This window comes from Schistocerca nitens, chromosome 4 (assembly GCF_023898315.1).
Source record: "Schistocerca nitens isolate TAMUIC-IGC-003100 chromosome 4, iqSchNite1.1, whole genome shotgun sequence".
Classification (NCBI taxonomy): Eukaryota; Metazoa; Arthropoda; class Insecta; order Orthoptera; family Acrididae; genus Schistocerca; species Schistocerca nitens.
In genome coordinates, this window is record NC_064617.1 from 535,083,029 (window position 1) to 535,110,870 (window position 27,842).

Consider the following 27,842-nt stretch of genomic DNA (forward strand, 5'->3'; position numbering starts at 1 on the left):
ATGTAAACAACCATGCATGAGCAGCGCCTATTAGACGGAGGGGGTCCAACAGCCGACCAGTTCCAGTCGTTCCACCAGGAAGGAGGTACACGGCTCTTGTTGTCTGTAGTTCAACCATGCCTAGACGGTCGATACCGCGGATCGATAGCGTCCGCATTTTTACTTTGTTCCAGGAAGGGCTCTCATCAAGGGAAGTGTCCAGGCGTCTCGGAGTGAACCAAAGCGATGTTGTTCGTACGTCGCTGGTGGTCACGGAAGGCGCCGCACCGGCGATAGTGCAACTATATTGGCAGCATATTGGCGAGGCATTCGTCTTCATGGACTACAATTCGCGCCGCCAACGTGCACATCTTGTGAATGACTCCCTTCAGGATAGCGACATCGCTCGACTAGAGTGGCCAGCATGTTCTCCAGACATGAACCCCATCGAACATGCCTGGGATAGATTGTAAAGGGCTGTTTATGGACGACGTGACCCACCAACTACTCTAAGGGATCTACGCCAATCGCCGTTGCGGAGTGGGACAATCTGGACCAACAGTGCCTTGACGAACTTGGGGATAGTATGCCAAGACGAATACAGACATGCATCAATGCAAGACGACGTGCTACTGTGTATTATTGTGAAAGTCTGGCACCTGCGCAAAGACAGATGCTATTAAAAAGCATAAGCCAAGAAATCAAAAAGAAAATTAATTCAGTTTTATCTCCGTTGTTAACACTTAGCAGTACCGGAAAAGGCAACAGCTAATTACTTTGGATATTAAATGAAGTGCATACATACGCGAATAGTAACTTTGAACAATTATGTATCAGAAACTATCAGCGAAAGTTGAAATTAGCTTTACAAATTAACAGTGGTGTAGCGTGAGGGGAGACTGAGACTTAGTCTCCCCTGTATTCGTGCTTAAAAAAGATGCAATAGTAATTCATAACAAAAATATAAACAACTTTCTACTGAGAGCACTAAATGTGCGAAGACACCAGCTTTGTAGCCCGCGCCGCCGCACCCTGAGTATTGGTGTATCTGCCTGCTTGAGACTCGACTGCTCTCAGTCTCTGCCTCCCGTCCCTTACCTGGCTGTGTGCGCCTGCGCCCCCTCCACTTCCCCTCTCCACGAAGGACGGTGCGCTGCACTTGCTAGCAGGTACCGAGACTAGTCTCTGCCGCTTCTAAGCTGGCTTTTAACGCGGAAGTGAAGTTGCGCGGTTTGTGTTCATAATCATTATTGTGTGATTTTAGTGCATGTTTTCGTTGTGTCGCCAACATGAGTGAGCCAGCAACTGAACACCTTGCATAATTTTTATTAAAAACGCCTTTTTCTACATTAACGTACGAAAAAAAAGCGAGACTTGAAGACAAACGACCTACTCCTATACTCAGTGTGGTTTTAAGTGAAGCCAAACAAAAACGCACTTTTCAGACAGCCTGGTACGAAAAGTATGCTTGGCTGACTGCGAATGCAGTCAATAACATATTATATTGTTATATATGTCTTCTGTTTGGTGGTGAAAAGGAATGATGCAATGAGGGCATTTGTACAATAAAGAACTTTGACAGGAAAGCACAAATTCATCAGATATCAAAGCGTCACCTGCAGAACAAAGAATCATTTCAGTTATGGGGCAAAAGTAGAACTGAGCACCGGCCTTTCTGAAGCCGCTCGTCTGACAGCAATAAAATACAACAAACAAGTTGCATCCAGCAGGAAAGTATTGGCTCGTCTTATTCAGGCAATTGTATTTCTTTGTAAAGAAGAACTAGCCTTTCGCGGCAATCGAGAAGACGAATCCTCCAGCAACAAAGGTAACTATCTGGAATTGTTGGATTTACTAGCTCAAGGAGAGCAGTTAATCCGAGACCATCTGTCATCATCTTCAACCTTTAAAGGAACTTCTCCAGACATACAGAATGATGTAATAGAAATGATAAATCTGGCAGTTAATGAGAAAATAAAATCTCAAATTCAGAACTGCAATTTCATTTCGATTTAGGCTGATGAAACATTAGACGTGTCATGCAAGAGTCAAATGAGTATAATATTCAGGTACTGTATTGCAGACAAAATTGAGGAAAGATTCGTTGGATTTTACGATGTTTCTGGAGATAAAACTGCTGAAGGTTTGTCAAACATTATTCATGCAGTATTGAAAGAATGGAATGTGGAAGGAAAAGTGGTTAGTCAAACATATGATGGCGCTTCAGTAACGGCGGGCAGAGAGAGAAGACTACAACAATTGGTGAAGCAGTTCTGTCCCTATGCGCTGTTTATTCATTGTTACGCACACCAACTACATTTCTCCAAAATCATACGAAAAGTACGCATGTTTGTAAGTGATCTTACTGCATTCCATTCGGTTTTCAGCAAATCATCAAAACGAACTGTATTGCTAACCGAGAAAGGATTTAAACTGCCACATGCGAGCAACACTCGCTCGAACTTTAGTTCCAGGGCAGTTTCAACAACATCTAGTCATTTCTCAGGGCTATATAGTGTTTTTAATTATATATTTGATGATACAGACTCTCAGTGGGACCCAGAATCTTTGAGCTGTGCTGTGGGAATGAAGCGACAGATGGATGATCCTACGTTTGTCTACTTGCTTTGCTTCTACCGAGGGTGCTTTGTTTACGTTGATCATCTCTTTAATGTTCTTCAGTCAAAATCTGTCAGTATAACTGCTTGCCAAGACGAAATAAGAACTCTTTTGAGAAACTTACGACAATTAAGAACAGAAACATTCGTTGATGAATGCATTAAATGCAGCTTGTGTTTGAATGGCAACTTATTATTCTGTGACAGTCAAAAGACGTCTCTCAGGACACTATCTTACGAGATACTGGATTTGCAAATTGTTCAGATGGAAAGGTTTTAAGACTTTCCCCAAATTCAGTTTGTTGAACGAAAAGTGTTTCCCGAACTATCAAAAAGAATTCCCAAAGTTGAAACTGCTTCAATTATTAGAACAGTACCCTTTTTTCAAACAAGAACAACTTGAAAATGAACTGTGGAACATAAACGCTGATGAGAAAAAACACTGTCTCCAAGAATCGTCTTAAAGTACATTGTCAACAATGATTTAGACTCCGTTTATGAAGTAACAACGAAGTTCTTACGTTTGGTTTTGACCCTACCCGCAACCACAGCAAGCAGTGAACGAAGCATGAGTACTCTTAAACGAGTGAAGAATTATTTAAGGAATTCTGTGTCCAACATCCGGCTGTCGTGTTTGAGCACGTTAGCAATACAAAAGTCACTATTTGGAGAGCTATTCAGTGATCAGATCTTTGTAGACCGAGTTACAGACTTATTCGTGGAAAGAAAAGACAGGCGCATTGCACTTGTGTACAAGAAAATATAAGTGCTTCTTCTCTTGCTGCTGGAGTTCTACAAATTTGTCATCGTTTCTTGAACAAGTTATTATTATTATTATTATTATTAGTGGCGGTGGTAGTGGTAGTGGTAGTAGTTGTTTTATTTGATGCATTTTGTTTCATTTGTTTAAATTATTTTTTATTGCACCATTTTGTCTCCCTATAATCACTGCAGAGTCTCCCCAACCTTTTCAACCAAGCTACGCCACTGCAAATTAAGATCGCGTTATGCCGTGATATCCGTATACCGATGTGCCGTCAACTAAGGATTTGTGCGCGGCCTGTTGTACATACGTGTCTTTATTTGTATATACGTCACGAGAGGAACTTGTGGATGCGCTCATTTCAAAGATGTACCGTACTTTGGCAGAAGCACCTGGATGAGGCCATACTGGATTTCGTCATATCGTATTAGGTGCGTTTTATATTATATCCAACTTATGTCCTGTAAATAAATACTAGCACTTTTAGGATCTCTCGAAAATGTACAATTTATTGATACTGAATGTCAAATAGCGAGTTTTTGGTGTTTACAGGTTTCAGTAGATGTACTGTATGACACAGAACTAAGCTATCGCTTTAAATGCGAATATATTAAATAAAACAACAAGTTTACTCTTACCAGTCACTGTTTATTTATCACCATGATGCATTTCAAAGGTTTAATCCTCCATCATCAGGTGTATTTACATTTTTTACAATGACATGTTGGCGTGCATGTGTTGTGTTACGATTTTTGGAGGAATTTATGGCACTGTCTCCAGTGGTCACAGGATCCTTTCACTATCGTAACACATCACATGACTTAAGGCTATGGCACATTGTCCTCTCTCTAACACAGCCTCAACACCTTCTTATCCCTACCTGGGCCTCCTCAGATTAATGTGCCAGACCATACAGACAAGTTCATCCAAAGCTCTGTTCATATCAAGCCCACTTTCCATCAACAGTATCTGGATTTTAATAGAGGCTACCCATTCTATGCCAAAAAAGCACTTCCATGGCCACCTGTGGATGGTGCATCCTCAATGAGGAGAATCCCTTTCCCAGTATGCTGAAGGTCTTACTAAGAGCTTTGCAGACAGTCCTATCCCCCAAACCAAATCTGCAGACAGATTTACTATAAAATATCCCCCCACCCCATACACACACATCTGGGTCATTCCATGCCCAGTGGTCTAGAGGCTCCCACATGACCCTCATGGATTTTCATGAAATTTTGTATGAACATTCACACATGTTCTCAATTAACACTGGTAAAGTTTCAGTTTCAGAAATTCAATACTTTCGTAGATACAGTCACTTGTTTAAGACCGTAGCACAGCTTTCTATAGTGCGTCCTTGAATTTTCAGCAACTGTGAGATGAGATATCTATGTAAGTATTTGCATGAAAGAAACAAAACTTGGCCTTCTTATACAAATTTTAGAGCTCTTTAAAGTAAAATATTAAGAAAAGGATTTCTGAGCAATTTTCATATAGATAATTTGAAGCAAAGTTGGGCGAAAAAATAGCTGTTTAAAAAAAATGCGAACTTTAGTTTTTTATATCTCCAAAAGTAATTGTGGGATGTACATGAAACTTTGCACACCATAACTCACTAACACAAGGTCTTAGAATATAAAATTTCATTCTCCTATTGCTTTCCATTATTTCACAAATCTAGATTAAAGTTGACGATTTTTCAAAAATTGCAAAAAATGGGTATTTTTAGTCAAATATTTCAAAAAAGTGTTTTCTCCAAACTCTTCTAAACTATGGTCATTAGAAAGAGCGTATTCTAAACTATCTACAAAAGTGGATTTGGGTTTGCAATGCAAGCATATAAGGCCCAAAAAAGTAGCATCATCAAAGAGGCGCACTAGAAGTTTGAACACATTTTCTGGCACTCAAATTATACCTGAAATCTTTTATTTTGCCTTATACATGTTTATTAATGTCTGGGATAAGTGAAATTAGAAGTCCTGATGAATAGGACCTAGCTTAAGTCCGAATAGCAAAAGAATAAAAATAGAAACAATTTTGTCACCCCCCCCACTCTCTCTCTCTCTCTCTCTCTCTCTCTCTCTCTCTCTCTCTCACTCACTCACTCACTCACTCACTCACACACACACACACACACACACACACACAATTATTATTAAGAATGAATGTAAATCGTAAAATTTATTTGCATAATCATCTAATTATTAGTTGCCTGTTTAATGAACAACACCAGCTTACTGATGGATTGCTATGGTCCACAGTGGCTTAACCACTGCTAGTTTCATTTCACCTGAGAAAACCAGCATTCCCATTGCCATAGGGGCCACGCCCGATAGCTTAGCAACAACAGCCATGGGTGGGTTTCTTTACCACAGTATCCCAAGCCTGATAAGGGTTTCTTTACACAGGTTCCCAAGCCTGATAGTAAAATTATATAAGTGCCCTGTGTAAAATTAGAAGGCACTCTTGGATTCCTTAGATTGCTTCCTCTAACCTATTTCAATTTTTGATATGCTACATTAATTTTCTGATGAATATCAAGAGGAATGGTGTATTGCCGGCCAGACGAATTTACTGATGGAACTGGAATAACTGCAATAATGTGGTGTTCCGGAACCCAGCACTTGTCACTTCTTGGTGGCCAACAAAATGAATTTGCTGGACCATGTGGGTGCATATAGTTTATTAATGCATCCCTTTGCTCTGTGGAGGTCTCACAGATATTCCCAAGCCACCACACGTTTTCATATATGCATGCAACATATGGTCCTGGTTGGAGAGCAGACATTAATATGCCTCCTTCATTACTGTGACCCATTTTAGCTAGAAAAGATGAACAATCATTTGAAACTCTGCTGACCTGAATTGTTGTTTCATTAATAGGTAAAAAGTGATGATTTTCTCTAGTGCCTGCTACAGTTTGTCCAAGTTTAAACCTCTCTTCTTGTGACACAATATTTTTTTTCAATTTGATCTTTACTGACAAAAACAAATTTAATTCCATTAATGTTTTCAGAGCAGAAGTGAAACAGATCTAGGGGAGTAAGAATTTGTCCATTTAGTGGCCGTTGCAAGCTTGCTCTTGCTGCTAACTGCTTTGTTGTACCTCTAATCCCATCACAAGGTGATTTCCCGTGACTAGTAGCAAAAAAATTCCATTTGGCTGTCATTCCAAAATCACTCTTATGATAGCACAAATCTAGGAAATTCTTGAAATTTTTATATTGAGCACTGGAGCCATCACTAAAATAATGAATGTGGGATATCTGTGCAAACCGTGCTTTTATATATTTGATGAGCTCCTTGATAAAAACATGAACTGTAATAGTGTCATGCCACAAACAATCACTGATAATGCAAAAACTTAAAGATTCTACTTTCTCATTTTGACAAAAGTAGATAACAAATGGATGAATTGTTGCTTGACTATTGTCCCAGTGGAATCCTTGCACAGCATCTTGAATGATAAAAGAATAATTTTCTGCAAAATCAGTTAGGACAACAAGCTCTTCGTCTTTCAGATGACATTTTAGGCCTTTAAGATGCAAGCTTTCATGCTTGGCAATGTAATGATGGCATGACAGACTCCATATTTTATTTTTTACATCTTCAATAAATTCATCCACTACCATTTGCTTCGTGTCCAGTGTGGCTCAAGATCGGTATGTATCCATTGCTTAAACACAATAACTTTCTGTGGCTCATGATCTAGAAAATAGCTGGCAATTTCAGATGATATAGGTTTGGGCCCAGGACACCTTTCACAGCGATGTAGCATGCACTGTTTAGAGTTCAAACTGCCTTGCTGAGAATCTCCTTATAATTTTCATGTATACCAGCTCCGCTAAGCATAAGCTTAACATTTTGGTGAATTGCACAGACGCAAACTGCATGCATTCCAGCTGATCCTACTGTTACACACCATTTGGGTCTAAGTTCACAAAACTTTGAGAACCCTATTTCTGGACCATTTATATTCTTATAGATAACAGACATTTCCCGTAAATTGCAAAGGAACAATATTTTCTGCGTGTATGTCTTTCTATCTAAAAGTCTAACTGAAATACTATCTTTTTTTCCAGGGCACACCCTACTATACTCATCATCTTCAAAAAAATTTCGCACTCTACTAACAACTTCTGCTGGTAATTTCCTGCTTTGCCTATTTTCAGGAAGTGCTAGAATGCCCTTCTCTGCCTTCAGCTTCCAAGCATTCTTCACCATTCTTTCGGACACGCCGAACTGAGCTGCTGTTTGTCTAACTGTCCAACTTACAGGTGCCAAGGTTAAAATTTGCATCTGTTCTTTATGAATTGCATTCTGCATCTTGGCTTTCAGTTCAGTCAGCAAATGTGCATAGTTGGCACAGTTTCTACATTCCTTAATTTCACTAGCACCTTCAATTTGTCGGTTTACTCCCATTGCATTTACAATTCTGTTTTCAATCACATTTTGAGCCTTTTGAATTTTCTTCTTCACATATTGGGGCTTATCTCTGTAGCTTACTGTTCTCTTTATGGGTGAAATACCGATAGACAATAAGCTATTATTTAATTCTTCTTTTGGTGTAAAGTCCTCATCAGAATGTGATGATGAGGCTGGTAAAGCTTCGTCCGAGTGTTTATTTAAGGTAGTCCTGCAAGCCAGACAAATTTTCTGGTCTGGCTTTATGTTATTAACAAGCTGCTTCTTCAACATATCAGAAGCCTTATTAGCTGTTTCTACATCTACATCTACATCTATACTCCGCGAGCCACCTTACGGTGTGTGGCGGAGGGTACTTATTGTACCACTATCTGATCCCCCCTTCCCTGTTCCATTCACGAATTGTGCGTGGGAAGAACGACTGCTTGTAAGTCTCCGTATTTGCTCTAATTTCTCGGATCAAGAGTGCGAATTCCTGCCTTAATATTATGATTCACCTTCCCGAAGGGATTGAAGCATTTTTTTTGGAACCTCTCATATTGTGTCAATAACAGGGCTTCATGGTGTAGGCAAACTTCAGAGGTATTGTCCAGCTTTGCTTCAGAACATCGGACCAAGAACTCTTTTTCCTCATCACTAAAATCCGCAAACCATTTTAAAGCAGCTTTTTTGGCAAAGAAAGTGACATGAGACTTTGTTCCACTATCTCCTTGCCCAATTGAGCAGGAACGTATGCTGTTCCCTTCTGCATCCATCTCTAATCAGTAACTAAATAATGTATTTGGCCTCTAAGTGCAAATTATAATCTGCTTAAATTTCAGACAAATTGCTACTGAATGAAATTATACACAATGTATAATACCAATGAAAAAATCTAATAAGAGATATATGCTATAAAAGACACAATCAAAACAATTTTTTGTAAATTAGATTACAAACTTTGATGGTCTTACGAATCACTTAACAAGCCACACTCAGTCAAGAGAACCCACTCACTATGCTGCAAACACACCACTGAAATACTGATTGTTCAAACAAGGCTCACAGTAATGAAACAATCTGATTGTTAAAGTAATTGTTGCCATTATATTTTCTATAAACAGTGAATCTTGTGAATTTTCTCTGTGAAACTAGTGGTTATATATTTACCAAGGTAGTAGGCTACATTTAAGTGTGATTAAATAGAATTTATTCATTGAATTCTTTATGATCTTTTATATTTTTCTCCAAATGAGAAGAGTTTTATGCAGATGAACACTTAACGATAGAAGCAGAAGGGCTACTTCGCGTAGTTTTCAAGTTTTTCTGACAGTCTCATTGCCTATTTACTAGATCTTTTTATTTCAATTATTCAAGGCACTAATAAACATTCATTAGGCATAATAAAAAGTTTCAGGTATAATTTGAGTGCCAGAAAAATGTGTTCAAACTTCCAGTGATGCTACTTTTTAGAGCCTTATATGCTTGCATTGCAAAACCAAATCCACTTTTCTAGATAGTTTAGAATATGATCTTTCTAATGACCATAGTTTAGAAGAGCTTGGAGAAAACAATTTTTTGAAATATTTGACTAAAAATACCCATTTTTAGCAATTTTTGAAAAATCGTCAACTTTAATCTAGATTTGTGAAATAATGGAAAGCAATAGGAGAATGAAATTTTATATTCTAAGACCTTGTGTTGGTGAGTTATGGTGTGCAAAGTTTCATGTACATCCCACAATTACTTTTGGAGATATAAAAAACTAAAGTTCGCATTTTTTTTAAACAGCTATTTTTCGCCCAACTTTGCTTCAAATTATCTATATGAAAATTGCTCAGAAATCCTTTTTTTAATATTTTACTTTGAAGAGCTCTAAAAGTTGTATAAGAAGGCCACGTTTTGTTTCTTTCATGCAAATACTTACGTAGATATCTCATCTCAAAGTTGCTGAAAATTCAAGGATGCACTATTGGAAGCTGTGCTGTGGTTTCAAACAAGTGACTATATCTCTGCAAGTATTGAATTTCTGAAACTGAAGCTTTACCAGTGTTCATTGAGAACATGTGTAAATGTTCATACAAAATTTCATCAAAATCCATGATGGTCATGTGGGAACATTTTTCGATATTAGACCACTTGGCACGGAATGGCCCACCTAATACTCTGAACATCCAATGTACACCACATACTAGACCATCTATATGCTACACCCACTCCCAATTGTCACTTATCACATAGATCATGCCCCTCTCGAAAATGTAGATACAAAGCCTGTCCAAAAATCCTGCCAGCACATCCTTTCTCTATTAGAGGCAGGACTTTCTGTGAAGGTAGCCACGTCATATACCAGCTTAGCTGTAATTTCTGCACATCACCTTATGGGCATGACCTACAACCAGCTGTCCAGCACAATGAATGGCCACTGCTAAACTATAGTCAAGAGCAGAGTTGACCACCTAGCGATGAAACACACTATTGTGCACAATTCACTTGATTTCAATGGATGCTTCACAACTCACACCATTTAGATCCTTTCCCTCAACATCAAATTCTCTGAATTATGAAGATGTGAGTTGTCCTTGCAACACATCCTTAGTCTCCATTATCCTCGTGGCTTCAGTCTCTGCTAACTTCACACATCCTGCAGCCACATCCTCTTCTCTGTAGTCTCCCCTTCTTCTGTTTTATCCCCCTCCTTCCAACCCACTCCTCCATGTCATAATGGACTGTGCATAACTCCTCCTGCTTGTGGCCAGAATGAGCTCAGTGGTCCTGTGTTGCATTCCTGTTCTGTGTACCAACTGCCTCTCCCTCACAGCCATGAGCTACCCTCCAGTTCCTCATGTTTTCCCTTGTGCACTACACATGACACAATTCCCCCACATCAATCACGCTGCAGTACTCGCATAATGTATGTAGCTTGGACAAAGTAGTCATACAGGTGTGCGTGCGTGCGTGCGTGCGTGTGTGTGTGTGTGTGTGTGTGTGTGTGTGTGTGAGAGAGAGAGAGAGAGAGAGAGAGAGAGAGAGAGAGAGAGAGAGAGCATACTTGGGTGGATGGGTGGGTGGGTAGGTGCAGCTCTGCCTTTCAGTCTTCTAAATCTTACGCTTCAGTATGCTCTCCCATCACTATTGGTGAACATTTTAAATAGAAACCATCCATATGGTGTACAATGTGGCATTCCTCACAAAAAGAAGAAAAACAGAAAGATGCACTTTTGGAAATACTACAAATGAGTCACAAATGCTATCTTGGTTGTAAATAAACAATGTTTTTCCCTTTGTTCAGATAATTTTTATAGCCTGTTTCATACATTCATCTTTACTGAAGTTGAAACCTAAAGAATTATCATTCTTTCAAGTTGTATTCAGTAGGTCCTAATGCGAGTGTTCTCCTACGTTTCTAGCTGCCTAGCTGTTAAACAAGCAATTTGAAAAAGAAATCTAATTAAACTACCATAAATTATTTGATTTTGTTATAATGTTACTTCCATATAAACTACACAACTTGCAATAACCACTCATAGACAGTAGCTGGGAGCATTACCTGTGGAGGGTATGTAAAATGTGCTGGGGAAGGGGGAGAGGGGGAAAAAACAGTGTAGTCTGTAGTCGTTGTTGTAATGTGGAGCAATTTATCTGGCATCCAAAGGAGCATGATCATTGGCTTTCACACCAAGGGTGGAAGCATTTCCAAAATGATTAAGTTTGTAAATGTTCAAATGCTGCCATATTTGAAGTATACTGTGCATGGCAAAATGGCACTATCCAAAACCAGTACTGAGGAAATTGTGGTGAACCATGGGTCATAGATGTCAGGGCTGAATGGTAGCTGTGGAGATACAGGTGAACAGATATGCAACACTAAGCAATTGACAGCCCAGATGAACCAAACTATCAACAGTATCTCCTCAATGACCATTCAGCAAATATTGCTTTGAATGGGCCTCTGCAGCAGGCAGCTGGTGTATGCACCCATACTGATCGCTGTTCATTGGCGATGAAGGTTAGAATTTGTATGTCAGTACTGCAACTGGTTCTCCACTGAATGGAGACACGTAGCCTTTTCAGATGACAGATGGCCATTGGTGTGTACATTTTGAAATGTCTGAAAGCAAACACCATGCAACAATCATTGGAAGGGTCCAGCCTGGAGGAGGGAGTATTATACAGTCTGTGGAATATTTTTGTGACATTCCCTGGATGATCTCATCATTCTGAAAGGTGCAGTGGATCAATACAAGTTGGTATCTATGCTTGGAGCTTGTGGTCACCCCTAACTGCTGTTTGTTTTTCCTTGCTGGAGTGACATCTAACTGCAGGCCGATGCAATGCACCACATAGCACACACATGCAGTTCCAAAAGTACCAGGACAAGTTTACCATACTCCCCAGACCATCAGACTCAGATTTAAACTCACCAAGAATCCATGGGAACACCTTAATCAGGTTGTTCATGCCATGGATCATCAACTGAGATACCTAGTGCAGATAGCCCCAGCACAGGAGACAGGATGGTTTCACATACCTGTCAGTACCTTTCAGACCTGTCTTCCTGCTTGTCTGTCAGAGGTCCACATGGGAAAAGGTGGTTATTCTGGCTTTTGACAGTTGGTCACATTAATGTGACTGGATAGTGTATGTTCTCTAACTTGTGCTCTTAGGAATTATATATTTTTCAACATCCAATGGACAAGATACAAGTTACAACAGCAAAATCAGTTTTTTCAAATGTAAGAATTCCTTTTTGTTTGAAATGCCATAACTTCTGTATTGGCTAATATTACTTTAACTACAATTGTGACAATCATCTGTCATGTGATAATGGCCTACAAAGCTGAAAATCAAGTAGAGAGTAATTAAAAATTGTTGCAGAATACTGAAAGATGTTTCTTTTTTATATATATTTTCATGTTCTGCCAAGCATCAGTGGACTATCTTCCAAATGAACTCTTGAGTAGTCCTATGCTCTGCCTTATTCGGCATTATTGGTTCAGAATCTGGTAACTAGACTCCTTGTCAGCAGTACTTTTTCCATTACATATTTGGCTTGTGTGAAGAACAGCTTACTTACCCTTTTCAGTGTTATCTCTGGAAAAATTTGCTTGAGATCATTTCAATATAATCTCACTCTCATCTTTTGATAGTCCTTAGCAGACCTAACTGCACACATTCTCCTCCTGGCACCTACTCCTTCCCCATTGTCATGGTGACTTATTTTATTATTAACATATTCAGGTGCAAGAGAACCCTCATTAACCCTGAACATAAGGCCTGAAGTTTGTTGTCTGCAGTAAAGTGACATAACAGTTACCTTTCAGCATTAGTAAACAGTCACAGGTAAACAGCATAAACCATCAGGTGCATACTCATTTCATCATTAGCGTCGTTTTGTGTTTCAACTACTTTTATCTCTGTTCTCTTGTTTCATTTCCATCATTACATATTTTCCCTTGGTGTCACCTCTGCTTCTCCATCCCATTTCTTCTGCTGTTTTAAATAAACTCTCTAACTTACCAGCTACCTAATTTCCAATGGTCATTCTCAGAAATTCGTATCTTATTTATTGTATTACATTTCTTATGGTGTCATCTGTATGTTGTTCATCTGTATTTGAATAGACACACAACCACAGAGACACCCAAACATTTGTGTATCTGTGTGGTTGTGTGTACTAGAAAAAGAGCAAGAGCTCAAAAAATCTTGTGAATACTACATTGTGTTACATGTTTCTGTGCTCCACAAATCAGTCTGCTATAGGTGAGTAGTTGCCTTTGCCTTATTTTATGTATTGTTCCAAGCAGGAATTTCCATTAATGTCAAATACTTATTCAGAGCCTCACAGTGTTTTTGTTCCTTTCTTAGCTTCCGTAAAAGAAAAATCTGCCTCTTAACCATGGATTTTTTCAGCCCTTTATGTGGCTGTCTTTTTTGTTGTGCACCCATGGTCTAGAGATAGTGTCTTTGACTAGTAATTCTTCGCAGCTACTGCAAAATTCTGAATGACCCCCAAATACTTCCAACGCAAGAAGTCACCCTCATTCCATCAACGGCCTTTTCAAAGATGGCAGAGGAGCAGACAAAAGGGTGCCCTTGGAGTGGGAAACTGCCCCTAAAATATGGAAGAAGCAGCAATGATAAATACCATGAGAATGCAAAAGACATTGGGAGCCACTGCATTAAAGATATATAATGAGTATTTAAAGGAGATGTGGCTATAACTGAAAAAATGCCTTGACTGATCTCTTCACTAGCAAAAGATTCCAGATTAGCCCCCATTTGGATCTCCAGAAAAGAAGATGGAAGAAAATAAACTGTTTACATAAAAAGAGAATGGAAGCTTTTGAAATGTGGTGATACAGAAGGATGCTGAGTATTAAAGGGCTAGAATGAATAACTAATGAGGAGGTACTGCATCAGATTGTACACCCAAAAGGTAATTTACAATACAATGTAACAAAATGAAGGGTTTGATTGATGGGCAGCAAGGAATCATCAATTTGGTAATGGAGGGAATTGTGGAGACTAAAAATTTTGGAGGGAGACCATTTCTTGAATACACTAAGCTAGTTGAATTGGACAAATGTTGCGGCAGTTATGCAAATATGAAGAGCCTTACAAAAGAAACACTAGTGTAGAGTTCTGCATCAAACCATTCTTCGGACAGAAGGCTATAACAACAACTTCTCTACTGCTGAATGAATTTTAATTACAAGTTTTATCCATCTGTAATGTAATTTTACATCTCAAACTCTCTTATCTATTTAGATTTTGACCTCAAAATTATTCTTCCAGGAACTGCATATTACACCACCCAGCCCAAGAATAAACACTGAATGGTGTTAACAAGTCTATAATTAGTAGTTGTAACAGCTGCTCTGCTGTCTACAGAGTTCTGCAGCCATTGACCTAATAATCTCTGCCTATGTAAATCATATATTTTTAAAAAGTTGAATCAGTATGTAGGATGCTATTTAGATACCTCTAAAATGAAGAAAAATATCCAAATTTATTGGTAAATGTTATACGGCTTCTTTTTCTCTTTTCTCCAGGTGACCCTCTGTATGTTGGTATGGATCTCACAATAGCAAGCTTTGATTCAATTTCTGAGGTGAACATGGTAAGTAATAGTAGATAATTTGTCAAAAGAAGATAAATTATACAGTTTCCAAGCAGTCAGCATCTACATGCACTGAACATTGCTATCCATGGGATTCCATAAATTCACTATTATGAGAAGAATAGATTGCTGCTCATCATGTACAGGAGACACTGAGTTGCAGACAGGCACCACAAAAAGATGCCTATACATTTGAGTTTTCGGGCAAGAGCCCATCTCATAAACACACACACGCACACACACACAACCACTGTCTTTGGCCATGGGGGCCAAACTACATAAAGCAACTGTGCCTGATGTGAGAAACAATCTGTGGCTGGTGAGGGTAAGGAGGAGGCTGGGGTGAGGAGGGGGGGGGGGGAGGTGGTAGAGTAGGATGGAGGGAGGTATAGTGCTGCTTGGGGGAGCCTGCAGTGACATGGAGGGGCAGGGTAAGGCTGCTCGGGGTTTAGTTGTGAGCTTTGAGGATGGGATGGGTGGAGTCAGGAGGGGGAGGGGAAAGGAAAAGGAGAGAAGTAGAGAGGGGAAAAAGGTTAGTTGCTGCACTGGTGTAACAGAAGGCTTTGTTGTGCTGCAGTGGGTGCAGGGAAGGAGATAGGTGGTTGAAGGACAGGAACTAACAAGGTTGATGCCAGGGGTGTTATGGGAACATAGGATATATTGCAGGGAGAGTTTCCAACTGCACAATTCGTAAAAGCTGGTGTTGGTAGGAAGGATCGAGATGTGCAGGTTGTGACACAGTCACTGAAATTAAGTGTGTTGTGTTGCGCATCATGTACAGCAACTGGGTGGTCCTGCTGTCTCTTGGCCACAGTTGTCATTGGCTATTCATTCAGACAGATTGATTGTTGGTTGGTTGGTTGGTTGGTTGTCATACCACATAAAAAGCAGGACAGTGGTTTCGAATTAGTTAGTAGATCACATATTTATAGATATCCCCGCCTTTGATGGGAGATGCTTGTGACTGGACTGGAGTAGGTGGTGCTGGGAGGGCATATGGGACAGGTCTTGCATCTAGACTAGGTCTATTGCAGGGGTATGAGCCATGAGACAAGTGGTTGGAAGCAGGGGTGGAGTAGGGATGATGGGTGGCAGAATACCAATGGGAGGGGGGGGGGGGAGGCAGTGGGTAGGATACTACTCATTTCAGAGAGATAGGTGAAAGCCTAGTGGAGAATGTGACTCTGTTACTCCAGTACTAGGTGTTACTGAGTCACAAGGGGAGTGCTCCTTTGTGGCCAAACAGTGGGAATGTGGGAGGTAGTAGGTGACTAGAGAGAGAAAGCATGGGAGATCTGTTTCTGTACAAGGTCAGGAGGGTAATTTTGTTCTCTGGATCTTGTATATACCATCTCCTGCCATCTGCTCCCATCCAGTCACAAGCATCACCCATCCAATCGAAGGCCAGGCTACCTGTGAAAGCAGTATGTGATCTTAAGCTGCAACCACTGTGCTGCTTTCTACGTGGGCATGACAACCAAAAAGCTGTCGGTCCACATGAATGGCAACCAACAAACTGTGGCCACGAGATAGCTGCACCATCCAGCTGCTGAGTATGCTGCCCAACATGAAGTGCTTCACTTCAGTGACTGCTTCACAGCCTGTGCCATCTGTATTCTCACTATCAACATCAGCTTTTCTGAACTGCACACATGGGAATTCTCATGGTAATATATCCTATGTTCCTGTAATCCCCTGGCCTCAGTCTTCACTAGTCCCTGTCCTCCTTCCACTTATCCATTCCAGCACTACATAGCCTTCATTCCACCAATGCATCTACTAGTATTTTTCCCCTCCCTACTTCTCTCCTTTTCCGCTCCCTTACCCCCACAAACCTCCCAATTGCACCTAGCAGTCATACCCTGTCCCCACCACATGCTCCCACAAGCAGCACCACACCTTCCCCCCCCCCCCCCCTCCCGCACTGCTGTCCATCTCCCTCCCTGCCCAAGCCTCCACCTTATTCCCACCACCCACTGATTGCTTCTCTCATCAAACACCATTGCTGCACACAGTCTGGCCTCAGTGGCCTGAGAGAGTGGTCACGTGTGTGAGTTGCGCTTGTGTGTGTGTTTTCTACTTTAGAAGAAGAGCTTTTATCCAAAAGCTCAAATGTATAGCCATCTTTTTGGTCTGCCCGTCAACGCCTCCCCCATATGGTGAATAGCAATCTATCATCTTCATATTATGGTCATTATTCCATCCTAGTTTTACCATTGATGGATTTCATAAATTAATTTTTGTAGCCCATGATTTAGTTTCATTTATTCATTTGCCAATCATATACATCGACAAGCTGGAATAGTAAATGATCAATATTTTACTTGCAGGACTATACCATTACCATGTACCTCAATCAATACTGGAAAGATGAACGACTTGCCTTCAGTAATGAAGAAGAGATATTAACATTATCAGGTGATTTTGCTGAGAAGATATGGGTACCTGACACATTTTTTGCAAATGACAAGAACAGGTAAATAGTTAAATCCTTTTCTATGTGTCTGAAACAACGTGTGTATGTAAGCTTTTCCACATTGTGAGGCATATTATGTAAATCCTTCCCCTACGCCAATTACTAAATCTGTCTGTTTCAGCTTCCTTCATGATGTGACAGAAAGAAATAAACTGGTACGGCTTAATGGAGATGGGAGTATTACATATGGCATGAGATTTACGACGACATTGGCCTGTATGATGGATCTACATTATTATCCTCTTGATTCACAAAACTGCACAGTAGAAATTGAGAGCTGTGAGTAATAAAGCATACTTAACACCATGAAAATTTACTCATTTCGATCCTACAAACCATAGGCATCACCATTTATCGAATAACTGTATACACTGTCAGAATCTTACTCTATTCTGAATGAGTATCTTACACAATTAGGAGGAGAGTCACGACTCTAAAAACATATGTTGTTTCTGCAGTCATACCACTCATCTGCATCCCACCTACTACTGCATGTTTAAAATTTACATGAGAACAATAACAGTCATGGAACAACAGTTGTTTGTCAACAGCAAGACTGCAGCTTTATTTCAGATGAGAATTATTAACAGTCATGCTACAGGTAGCAATCTCTAATCATCAAATGTACATAAAAGGTAATTTATGTAGCTTCTAATTAATCTATCATCAAGTGTTAGTCTTTCAACCCTTACATTAATTCTGTACACATAGGTTACAATCTTGTTAATAATAACAGACTCATATTTATTTGCAAAAAATTTAAATTCGTCAGCGATGTCATAGTGTTTTAGTGTGGTAAAGTTGTGTGCATTTTCATCGTATTTCTCATTTACTCCCATCTTCCCGTATTATGAAAAGGATACCATACAGCTGAGAGGCTGAGTCACAGATAGGCACTACAAAAAGACTGCCAGCAAGTGAGCTTTGGCCAGCAAGGCCTTTGCCAAAAATAGACAAATAGACACACACACACACACACACACACGCACACACGCACACACACACACACACACACACACACACACACACACACACACACACACAAGTGTAACACATACATACATGACCACAGTCTCTGGCAGCTGAGGCCAGACAGCGAGCAGCAACGCACGATGGGAGAGGCAACTGGGTGGTGGGGGTAAGCCGAGGCTGCGGCAGGTAGTGGGAGGGATAGCAGGGTACAGATGGGTGACAGTAAAGTGCTGGTTGTGAGGGCGAACAGGGATGAGGTGGAGAGAGGGAGGGTAGCTAGGTGCTGTCAGGAGGTTAGACAGAGGGTGGGGGAGGGAGGGTAGCGGAAAAGAAAAGAAGAAAAATGACTGGGTGCATTGGTGGAATAGAGGACTGCGTAGTGCTGTAATGGGAACAGGGAAGGGCTAGGTGGGTAAGGATAATGACTAACAAAGGTTGAGGCCAAGAGGGTTATGGGAACGTAGGATACATTGTAGGGAGGGTTCCCACCTGCGCAATTCAGAAAAGTGGGTGTTGGCGGGAAGGTTATACATGGCACAGGCTGTGAAGCAGTCATTGAAATGGAGAACGTCATGTTGGTCAGCTTGCTCAGCAACAGGTTAGTCCAGCTGTTTCATTGTCACAGTTTGTCAGTGGCCATTCATGCAGACAGACAGCTTGATGGTTGTCATGCCCACATAGAATTCAGCACAGTGGTTGCAGCTTAGCTTGTAGATTACATGACTGGTTTCACAGGTAGCCCTGCCTTTGATGGGATAGGTGATGTTTGTGACCAGAATGAAGTAGGTGGTGATGAGAGGACTTGTGACACAAGTATTGCATCTAGGTCTACTACAGGGATATGAGCCATGAAGCAATGGGGTGAGAGCAGGGGTTGTATAGGGATGGATGAGGATATTGTGTACATTTGGTGGGCTGTGGAATACCACTGTGCGAGGGGTGGGAAGTATAGTGGGTAGGATACTTCTCATTTCAGGGCACAACAAGAGATAGTCGAAACTGTGACAGAGAATGTAATTCAAATACTAACAAAGAGATAGAGGGGCTGGCCGGTACTTACCTCAGCTCAGTACAGCCGATAGATACACATAAAACAGAACTGAAATTTTAAGTTCCTAGCTTTCGGAACAAATGTTCCTTCATCGGGGAGGAGAGAGGGGAAAGAAAGGGAAGAAGGGAAAGGAGATTCAGTTACTTACAACCCAGGTTATGAAGCAACAGGGAAAGGAAAATAGGGAGGGTAGCAAGGATGGAGGCATGGTTGTCAGAGGGAAGCCAAAGATATTCTACTGTAAGTACTGTGCCAGCTTCAAACCAAAGAGGATGCATACAGAAGTAAAGAGATATATAGTATAAAGATAAACACAACTATGTAGGATGAAAAGATGCGTGAATAGCTAAAGAGGAAAGGGAAAGAGGAGAAGACTGAAGGGTGAATGGGAGTGAGGTTGTTTAACGTAGGTTCAGTCCAGGGGGATGGCGGGATGAAAGGATGTGTTGGAGTGCAAGTTCCCATCTCCGCAGTTCAGAGGGACTGGTGTTGGGTGGGAGAAGCCAAATGGCACGTACGGTGTAGCAGGTTCCTAGGTCCCTAGAATTATGCTGGAGGGCATGCTCCGCTACTGGGTATTGGGCATCTCCTAGGCAGACAGTTCGTCTGTGTCCGTTCATGCACTCAGCCAGTTTAGTTGTTGTCATGCCGATGTAAAAGGCTGTGCAGTGCAGGCATGTCAGTTGATAAATGACATGTGTAGTTTCACACGTAGCCCTGCCTTGAATTGTGTATGTTTTGCCAGTAGCGGGGCTGGAGTAGGTGGTTGTGGGGGGATGCATGGGGCAGGTTTTGCAGCGGGGTCGGTTACGGGGGTAGGAACCGCTGGGTAGAGAAGGTAGTCTGGGAATATTGTAGGGTTTAACAAGGATGTTACGGAGGTTAGGGGGGCGACGAAAGGCAACTCTGGGTGGTGTGGGGAGAATTTTGTCAAGGGATGATCTCATTTCAGGGGTTGACTTGAGAAAGTCATATCCCTGGCGGAGTAATTTGTTGATGTTTTCGAGGCCAGGATAATATTGGGTGACAAGGGGGATGCTTCTGTGTGGTCTGGGGGTAGGAACGTTGTTGTTGGACGGGGAGGAATGTATTGCTCGGGAAATCTGTTTGTGGACAAGGTCTGCAGGATAGTTGCGGGAGAGGAAAGCACTGGTCAGGTTATTGGTGTAATTATTGAGGGATTCGTCACTGGAGCAGATACGTTTGCCACGAATACCTAGGCTGTAGGGAAGGGAGCGTTTGATGTGGAAAGGATGGCAGCTATCAAAGTGAAGGTACTGTTGTTTGTTTGTGGGTTTGATATGGACAGAGGTGTGGATGTGAGCTTCAACAAGATGAAGGTCAACATCCAGGAAGGTGGCTTGGGTTTTGGAGAAGGACCAGGTGAAATTCAGATTCGAAAAGGAGTTGAGGTTATGGAGGAAATTAAGGAGTGTTTCTTCACCATGAGTCCAGACCACAAAGATGTCATCTATAAACCTATACCAGGCCAGGGGAAGCAGCTGTTGGGTCTTCAGGAAAGCCTCCTCCATGCGGCCCATGAAGAGGTTGGCATAGGACGGAGCCATCCTGGTTCCCATGGCCGTTCCCCTGATTTGTTTGTAGGTCTGGCCCTCAAAAGTGAAGTAATTATGGGTGAGGATGAAGTTGGTAAGTGCGATAAGGAACGATGTTTTTGGAAGATCTTTGGGTGGGCGTTGGGAGAGGTAGTGCTCAAGGGCAGAGAGACCATGGGTATGTGGGATGTTTGTGTAAAGGGATGTAGCATCTATGGTGACAAGAAAGGTTTCAGGTGGGAGAGGAGTGGGAATGGATTTGAGGCGTTCTAGGAAGTGGTTTGTGTCTTTGATGTAGGATGGGAGTCTGCGGGTGATAGGTTGTAGGTGCTGGTCTACCAGAGCTGAGATACGTTCGGTTGGGGCTTTGAAGCCTGCTACAATGGGACGGCCAGGATGGTTCTCTTTGTGGATTTTGGGTAATAGGTAGAAGGTAGGGGTACGTGGCTCAGGTGGAGTGAGTAAGTCTATGGAAGCCGTTGTGAGGCCTTGTGAGGGACCTTGGATTTTCAGGATTTTTTGCAGCTCAGTCTGGACGGAGGGAATGGGGTCCTGGGTAACAGCTTTGTAGGTTGAGGTGTCAGAGAGTTGACGCAGTCCTTCTGCCACATACTCCACACGGTCAAGTACGACAGTTGTGGAGCCTTTATCCGCCGGGAGGATGACAATAGAGCGGTCTATTTTCAGCTCCTTAATGGCACGGGATTCAGCTGGGGTGATGTTGGGGGTTGTCGGTATGTTCTTCAAGAAGGACTGGGAGGCAACACTGGATGTGAGGAATTCCTGAAATGTCTGCAAGGGATGGTTTTGGGGGAGGGGAGGAGGATCCCTTTGAGAAGGCAGTCGGAACTGTTCTAGACTGGGTTCAACACTGGGTCTAGTATTTGGGGGCTGTGTTTGGGTAGTGAAGTGATATTTCCAGTTGAGGTTCCGGGTGAATGAGAGGAGATCTTTAAGCAGGGCAGTGTGGTTGAATTTAGGTGTGGGGCTAAAGGTTAAGCCTTTTGATAGAACAGATGTCTCTGGAGGAGAGAGGGATCTGGATGAGAGGTTTAGGACTGAATTGGGACTGGTGATATGTGGCATTTGACTGTGGTTATAGTTGAGATTTGGTCTGTGTGGGGTATGTGCTGGGATGGGGAGATTGAGTAGGGTGGCTAGGCTAGGTTTGTTGGCTATGAGGGGGGTTTGTTGAAGGTTCTGTTGTGTTTGGTGTTTGTGAGGCATAGGGAGAGGGACCCCACTTCTTAGGTGTTGCACTAGCACTGTGGATAGTTTTTTCAGGTGGTGTGTGGCATGGAACTCAAGTTTGCAGCTGGCTTCTAGGATGATGTTCCTGAGTGTGTTCTCCAAGCAAGGGTTTGAGAGGTGGAGGACTTTGAAGAGAGATAGGAGCTGTTGGGAGTGGTGGTTACATGAAGTAGTGTAGAGATTCAGGACAAGTTGGGTAAGGGCTAAGGATTGAAGGTTCTGGAAGTCCAGGAGAGACTGGTGGAAGGAGGAATTGCACCCGGAGATGGGAACTTTTAAGGTAAGCCCTTTAGGGGTAATTCCAAAGGTTAAGCAGGACCGGAGGAAAAGTATGTGGGATTGCAGTTTGGCTACGGTGAATGCATGTTTCCGGAATGAATGTAAATAATGTGGTATAGGATTAGGGTACATAGTGGGTAATTCAGTTGCTCCAGTCCTGGGTGGTACTGAGTCACAAGAGGAATGCTCCTCTGTGGCCAGACAGTGGGACTTTAGAAGGTGGTGGGTGACTGGAAAGATAAGGTATGAGATACTGTTTTTGTACAAGGTTGGAAAGGTAATTATGGTCTGTGAAGACCTCAGTGACACCCCGAAGTGGAGGTAATGCTGGTGTTTGGTAGGTATGATATGGACAGAGGTACTAATATAACCGTCTTTGAGGTGGAGGTCAACATCGAGGAAGGTGGGTTGTGGGATTGAGTTGGACCAGGTGAAGCAAATGGGGGAGAAGGTGTTGAGGTTCTGGAGGAATGTGGATCATGAAGATGTCATCAGTGTATTTGAACCAGGGGAGGAGTTTGGGATTCTGTGTGTTTAGGAAGGATTGCTCTAGATGGCTCATGAACAGGTTGGTGTATGATGGTGCCATGCCAGTGCTCATAGCCATATCCCAGAATTGTTTGTAGGTAATGCCTTCAAAGGAGAAGTAATTGTGGGTGAGGGATGGTCATGGTGACTAGGAAGGAGGCTGTTGGTTTGGAATCTTTGGGCATTTGGAAAGGTATTGTTCAAGAGCAGTAAGGACATGGGCATTAGGGATGTTAGTGTAAAGGGAGGGCACATCAATAGTGATGAGCTGGGCACCATGTGGTGAAGAAACACAAACTGTTGTGAGTAATAGGCTGAAGGTGTTGGTTGATGAGAGCACAGATTCTCTCAGTGGGGGCACAGTAATTGGCCACAATGGTGTCCTGTGTGGTTGAGTTTATGAGTTTTAGGAAATATAGAAGGTAGGAGTGCAGGGAGTGCTAGCGGTGAGGAGAGGGATGGACTCCAGGGAGAGTTTCCAGGATGGGCTCAAGTGACTATTGGCACCTGCATGCCACCATCCTATGCCAACCTATTCATGGGCTATTTAGAGCAATCCTTCCTTAATACTCAGAATCCGAAACCAATCACCTGGTTCAGATTCATTAGTGACACCTTCAGGATCTGGATCAAGAGTGAGGGCACACTATCCACATTCCTCCAGAACCTCAACACTTTCTCCCCCATTTTATTCACCTGGTCTAACTCCATCCAACAACCCACCTTCCTCGATGTTGACCTCCACCTCAAAGATGGCTACATCAGTACCTCTATCCATCTCAAACCTAACAACCGCCAGCTATATCTCCACTTCAGCAGCTGCCACCCATTCAATACCAAGAATCCCTTCCATACAGCCTAGCCACCCACAACCATAGTGATGAGCAGTCCATCTTCAAATATAACAAGGGTCTCACTGAGGCTTTTACAAATTACCCTCCCAATTTTTACAAAAAGAGACCTCCGATGTCTTATCATTCCAGTCACCCACCACCTCCCAAAGTCCCACCAACCAGCCACAGAGGAGCATTCCTGTCATGACTTAGTACCACCCACGACTGGAGCAACTGAATTACATTCTCTGCCAGGGTTTTGAATACCTCTCATCATTCCCTGAAATGAGAAATATCCTACCCACTGTCCTTCCCACCCCTCCCACCATGGCATTTCACCACCCACCGAACCTACACAACATCCTCATCCATGCCTACACAACTCTACTTCCAACCCCTTGTCTCATGACCTGTATCCCTGTAACAGATCTGTCCCATACATCCTCCCACCACTGCCTACTGCAGTCCAGTCAAGAACATCACCTATCCCTTCAAAGGCAGGACTATCTGTGAAACCAGTCATGTGCTCTACAAGCTAAGCTGCAACCACTGTGCTGCATTCTATGTGGACATGACAACCAAACAAGCTGTCTTCAGCATGAATGGCTACCGACAAACTGTGACCAAGAAACAGCTGGACCAACCTGTTGCTGAACAAGCTGTCCAACATGACATTCTCCATCTTTACCATCCCCCATCTCTATCCCACTATCCTTCCCCAACCTTGCCTCCTCCTTACTCCCCACCACCCAGTTGCCTCTCCCAACATGGGCTGCTGCTCACAGCCTGACTTTAGGTGCCAGAGACTGAGGTTGTGTGTTATGAATTTTGTTTGCATGAGTCTCTCTCTCTCTCTCTCTCTCTCTCTCTCTCTCTCTGTGTGTGTGTGTGTGTGTGTGTGTTGTCTATTTTTGACAAAGGCCTTGTTGGCTGAAAGCTCACTTTCTGACAGTCTTCTTCTTCTTCTTCTTCTTCTTCTCCCCCCCCCCCCCCCCCCCCCCATCTATGACTCAGCATCTCCACTATATGGTGAGTAGCAACTATCATTTTCATCCTAGATTTTCTGTTGTTTGAAAGGACTTTGTCTGATAGCTTAATCTACTTTTAAATATCCTTGTTTGAATCACTTCCATGTCCGAATTGGTAGCATCACTGCCTTCACTATCGAAGCACCCAGGTTCAATTCTCAGTACCTCCTCAATTTTTTTCTATGGTATGGAGGTCTGGAATGGGTTTAACTCAGACTCAAGAGGCAAAATGAGGATTTGCTTCAATAAAGAAGTGGTGGCACCATCAGGATTTGTCTTCTGGCAATAAGGGTTGTAGCGATTGGCAGCTTGCTGATCACATGTCCCTTCATCATAGATTGCTCCTCATATTGCCTTGTATGTGGCAGTCATCCAATGGGATTAACTAAGGCCCAATATTTCACTGGTGGTTATGTTTTTGTTTTATGTACTTGTCTGCCACTCAATGCTTCCTCTATGTGCTGAGTTAATATTGTTTAAAAAACAATCTCAAATCAATTAACATAAAGGACAGTATCAGTGATCATTAGGCTGTAATTGTACCTATGACTACAGGTATTACAACGAATGTTAAGAAAGGTAGGAAAATATTTATGATTAGCAAGAGTGACAAGATACAAAGTGCAGAGTATCTGAGTAGTCAACATCAAGTATTCAGTGCTGAGTGCAAAGACATGGAGCACAAATGGAAAAAATTCAAGCGCATTATTCAATATGCCTTAGACAAGTACGTTCTGAGCAAAGTCTTAAGGGATGGGAAAGACCCACCATGGTTTAATAACCATTTCAGAAAACTGCTTTGCCTGTAAACAAAGGGTGCTTCCTCACAGTTTCAAGAGAACTCAAAATCTGGCTGACAAACAATAGCTGAATGAAGTGAAAATGAACATAAGGCGAGTTGTGTTCAGTGACATTGAAAGAAAAACTTTGTCAATCAATCTAATGGAAATCCTAAGAGGTTTCAGTCTTATGTAAAATCAGTCAGCGCTTCAAAATCATCTATTCAGTCACTCAGTGACCATAATGGCAATAAAATGGAAAAGACAGAGAGAGAATTTGGTCCTTGAAAATTTTTTCACCATAGAAAATCATAGTAAGATTCCTCCTTTCAATCATTATATGAATTTCAGAATGACACATATTGAAATAACTGATTGCAGAACAGAGAAACAATTACAGTCACTTTGTAGTGGAAAAGCATCAGGACCAGATGAGATACCAGTAAGATTCTACAGAGACTATGTGAAAGAACTTGCTCCCCTTCTAGCAGCAGCTCATCGAAGGTGACTTGTGCAATGAAGGATACCTGCTGCCTAGAAAAAGTGTATGTCATTCACTCTTTCAAGAGTTGTAGGACAGGTACATATCATTATAGGCTCATATTGTTAATGTCAATCTGTTGTAGAAGTATGTAACACATTTTATATTCATATATTATGATATTTTTGGACCATAAAAATCTCCTCTAAATTTTATATTTAAATTTTCCTGAGACATTTAAGTCTCATCTTTATCTACTATAATGTTGGAAGCTGAAGAAATGAATCAAAATTTGTGCTGCGGCTGGGACTCAACCTGGATCTTCTTGCTTACTAGGCTGATATGCTGACCATTACACCACTGCAGCATGAACTACCCAAGTCAACTGCCCTCCCCAACACAAACTCTAATTCACATCTCCAGCTTATATTACCCTTACATTTTCACTATTACCCCAGCATTGGATATAAGGGGGAAGATAGATAAGATAGATCTTATAATTATAAGATCTATACAGTCACATGTAGTAGAGGACTTCCCCACTAAGTCCAATTCTGTGGTGCTTTTCCAGTGTCGGAGAGCCCTGGCGATAGTCACAATGTAAGGGGAAAATAAGCTGGAGATGTGAATTAGAGTTTGTGTCGGGGATGGCATTTGACTTGGGTAGTTCGTGCAGCTATGTTAACCATAGTACTGTGGTGGTGTAACGGTCAGCATATCTGCCTAGTAAGCAAGAAGACCCGGGTTTGAGTTCTGGCTGTGGCACAAACTTTGACTCATTTCTTCAGCTTCCAACTCCTCTATAAAAATCAGCATGAATTCTTCAGAAAGAGATCTTGTGAAACTCAACTCACTCTGTTCCTTCATGAGGTCCACAGTGCTCTAGACATCAGTCCTCAGATTGATGCTGTGTTCCTCGACTTCAGGAAGGCACTTGACACTGTCCCGCACAGCCACTTAGTGAAAAAAAATGCAAGCTTACTGAGTACTGGACCAGATTGGTGAATGGATTCAAGACATCCTTGTAGGTAGAACTCAACACATTGCACTTACTGAAACAAAATCAACAGTTATAAAGGTAATTTTGTGAGTACCAAAAGGAAGTGTGATAGGACCATTACAGTTTCTAGAATGAAATTTTCACTCTACAGCGGAGTGTGCACTGATATGAAACTTCCTGGCAGATTAAAACTGTGTGCCGGACCGAGACTCATTACTGTTTACATGTATAAATGATATAGGCTAGTAGACTGCATTGGAAACTTTTTAGGGCTGTTTGCAGATGATGCAGTTATCTATAAGAAAGTAGCAATGCCAGAAGGCGGTATTGATTTACAGGATGACCTGTAGAGGATTGATGAATGATGTGTGATCTGACAGTTGACCCTTAACAAAAATAAATGTAATACATTGTGCATACGTAGGAAAATAAATCCACTATGTACAACTTCACTACTGATTACAAATTAACAGTAACTACCATAATATATCTAGGAGTATCTATCCAGAGTGAACTTCAGAGGAATGACTACAGAAAACAAATAGTAGGAAAAGCAGACAGATGGCTGAAATTAATAGAAAGAATCTTAAGGAAATGTAATTCATCTATTAGAGAAGTGGCTTACAACGCACTTGTTCAACCAGTTCTTGAGTATTGTTCATCAGTCTTCGACCATTACCATGTAGGACCAATAGAAGAGATAGAGAAGATCCAACAAAGA

At 41.7% G+C, this 27,842-nt stretch overlaps 1 protein-coding gene across 4 annotated transcripts in view; it reads left to right on the forward strand.

Moving 5' to 3' along the window:
- The window catches only part of LOC126251947 (gamma-aminobutyric acid receptor subunit beta-like), a 315,792-nt gene that overhangs the window by 243,414 nt on the left and 44,536 nt on the right, over positions 1 to 27,842 (forward strand). For all 4 annotated transcript variants that reach the window (XM_049952708.1, XM_049952710.1, XM_049952709.1 and 1 more), the window contains exons 3-5: positions 14,820 to 14,887; positions 17,218 to 17,363; positions 17,485 to 17,642. In XM_049952708.1, the coding sequence (XP_049808665.1) occupies positions 14,820 to 14,887; positions 17,218 to 17,363; positions 17,485 to 17,642 (372 nt within the window). The remainder of the gene's footprint in view (positions 1 to 14,819; positions 14,888 to 17,217; positions 17,364 to 17,484; positions 17,643 to 27,842) is intronic.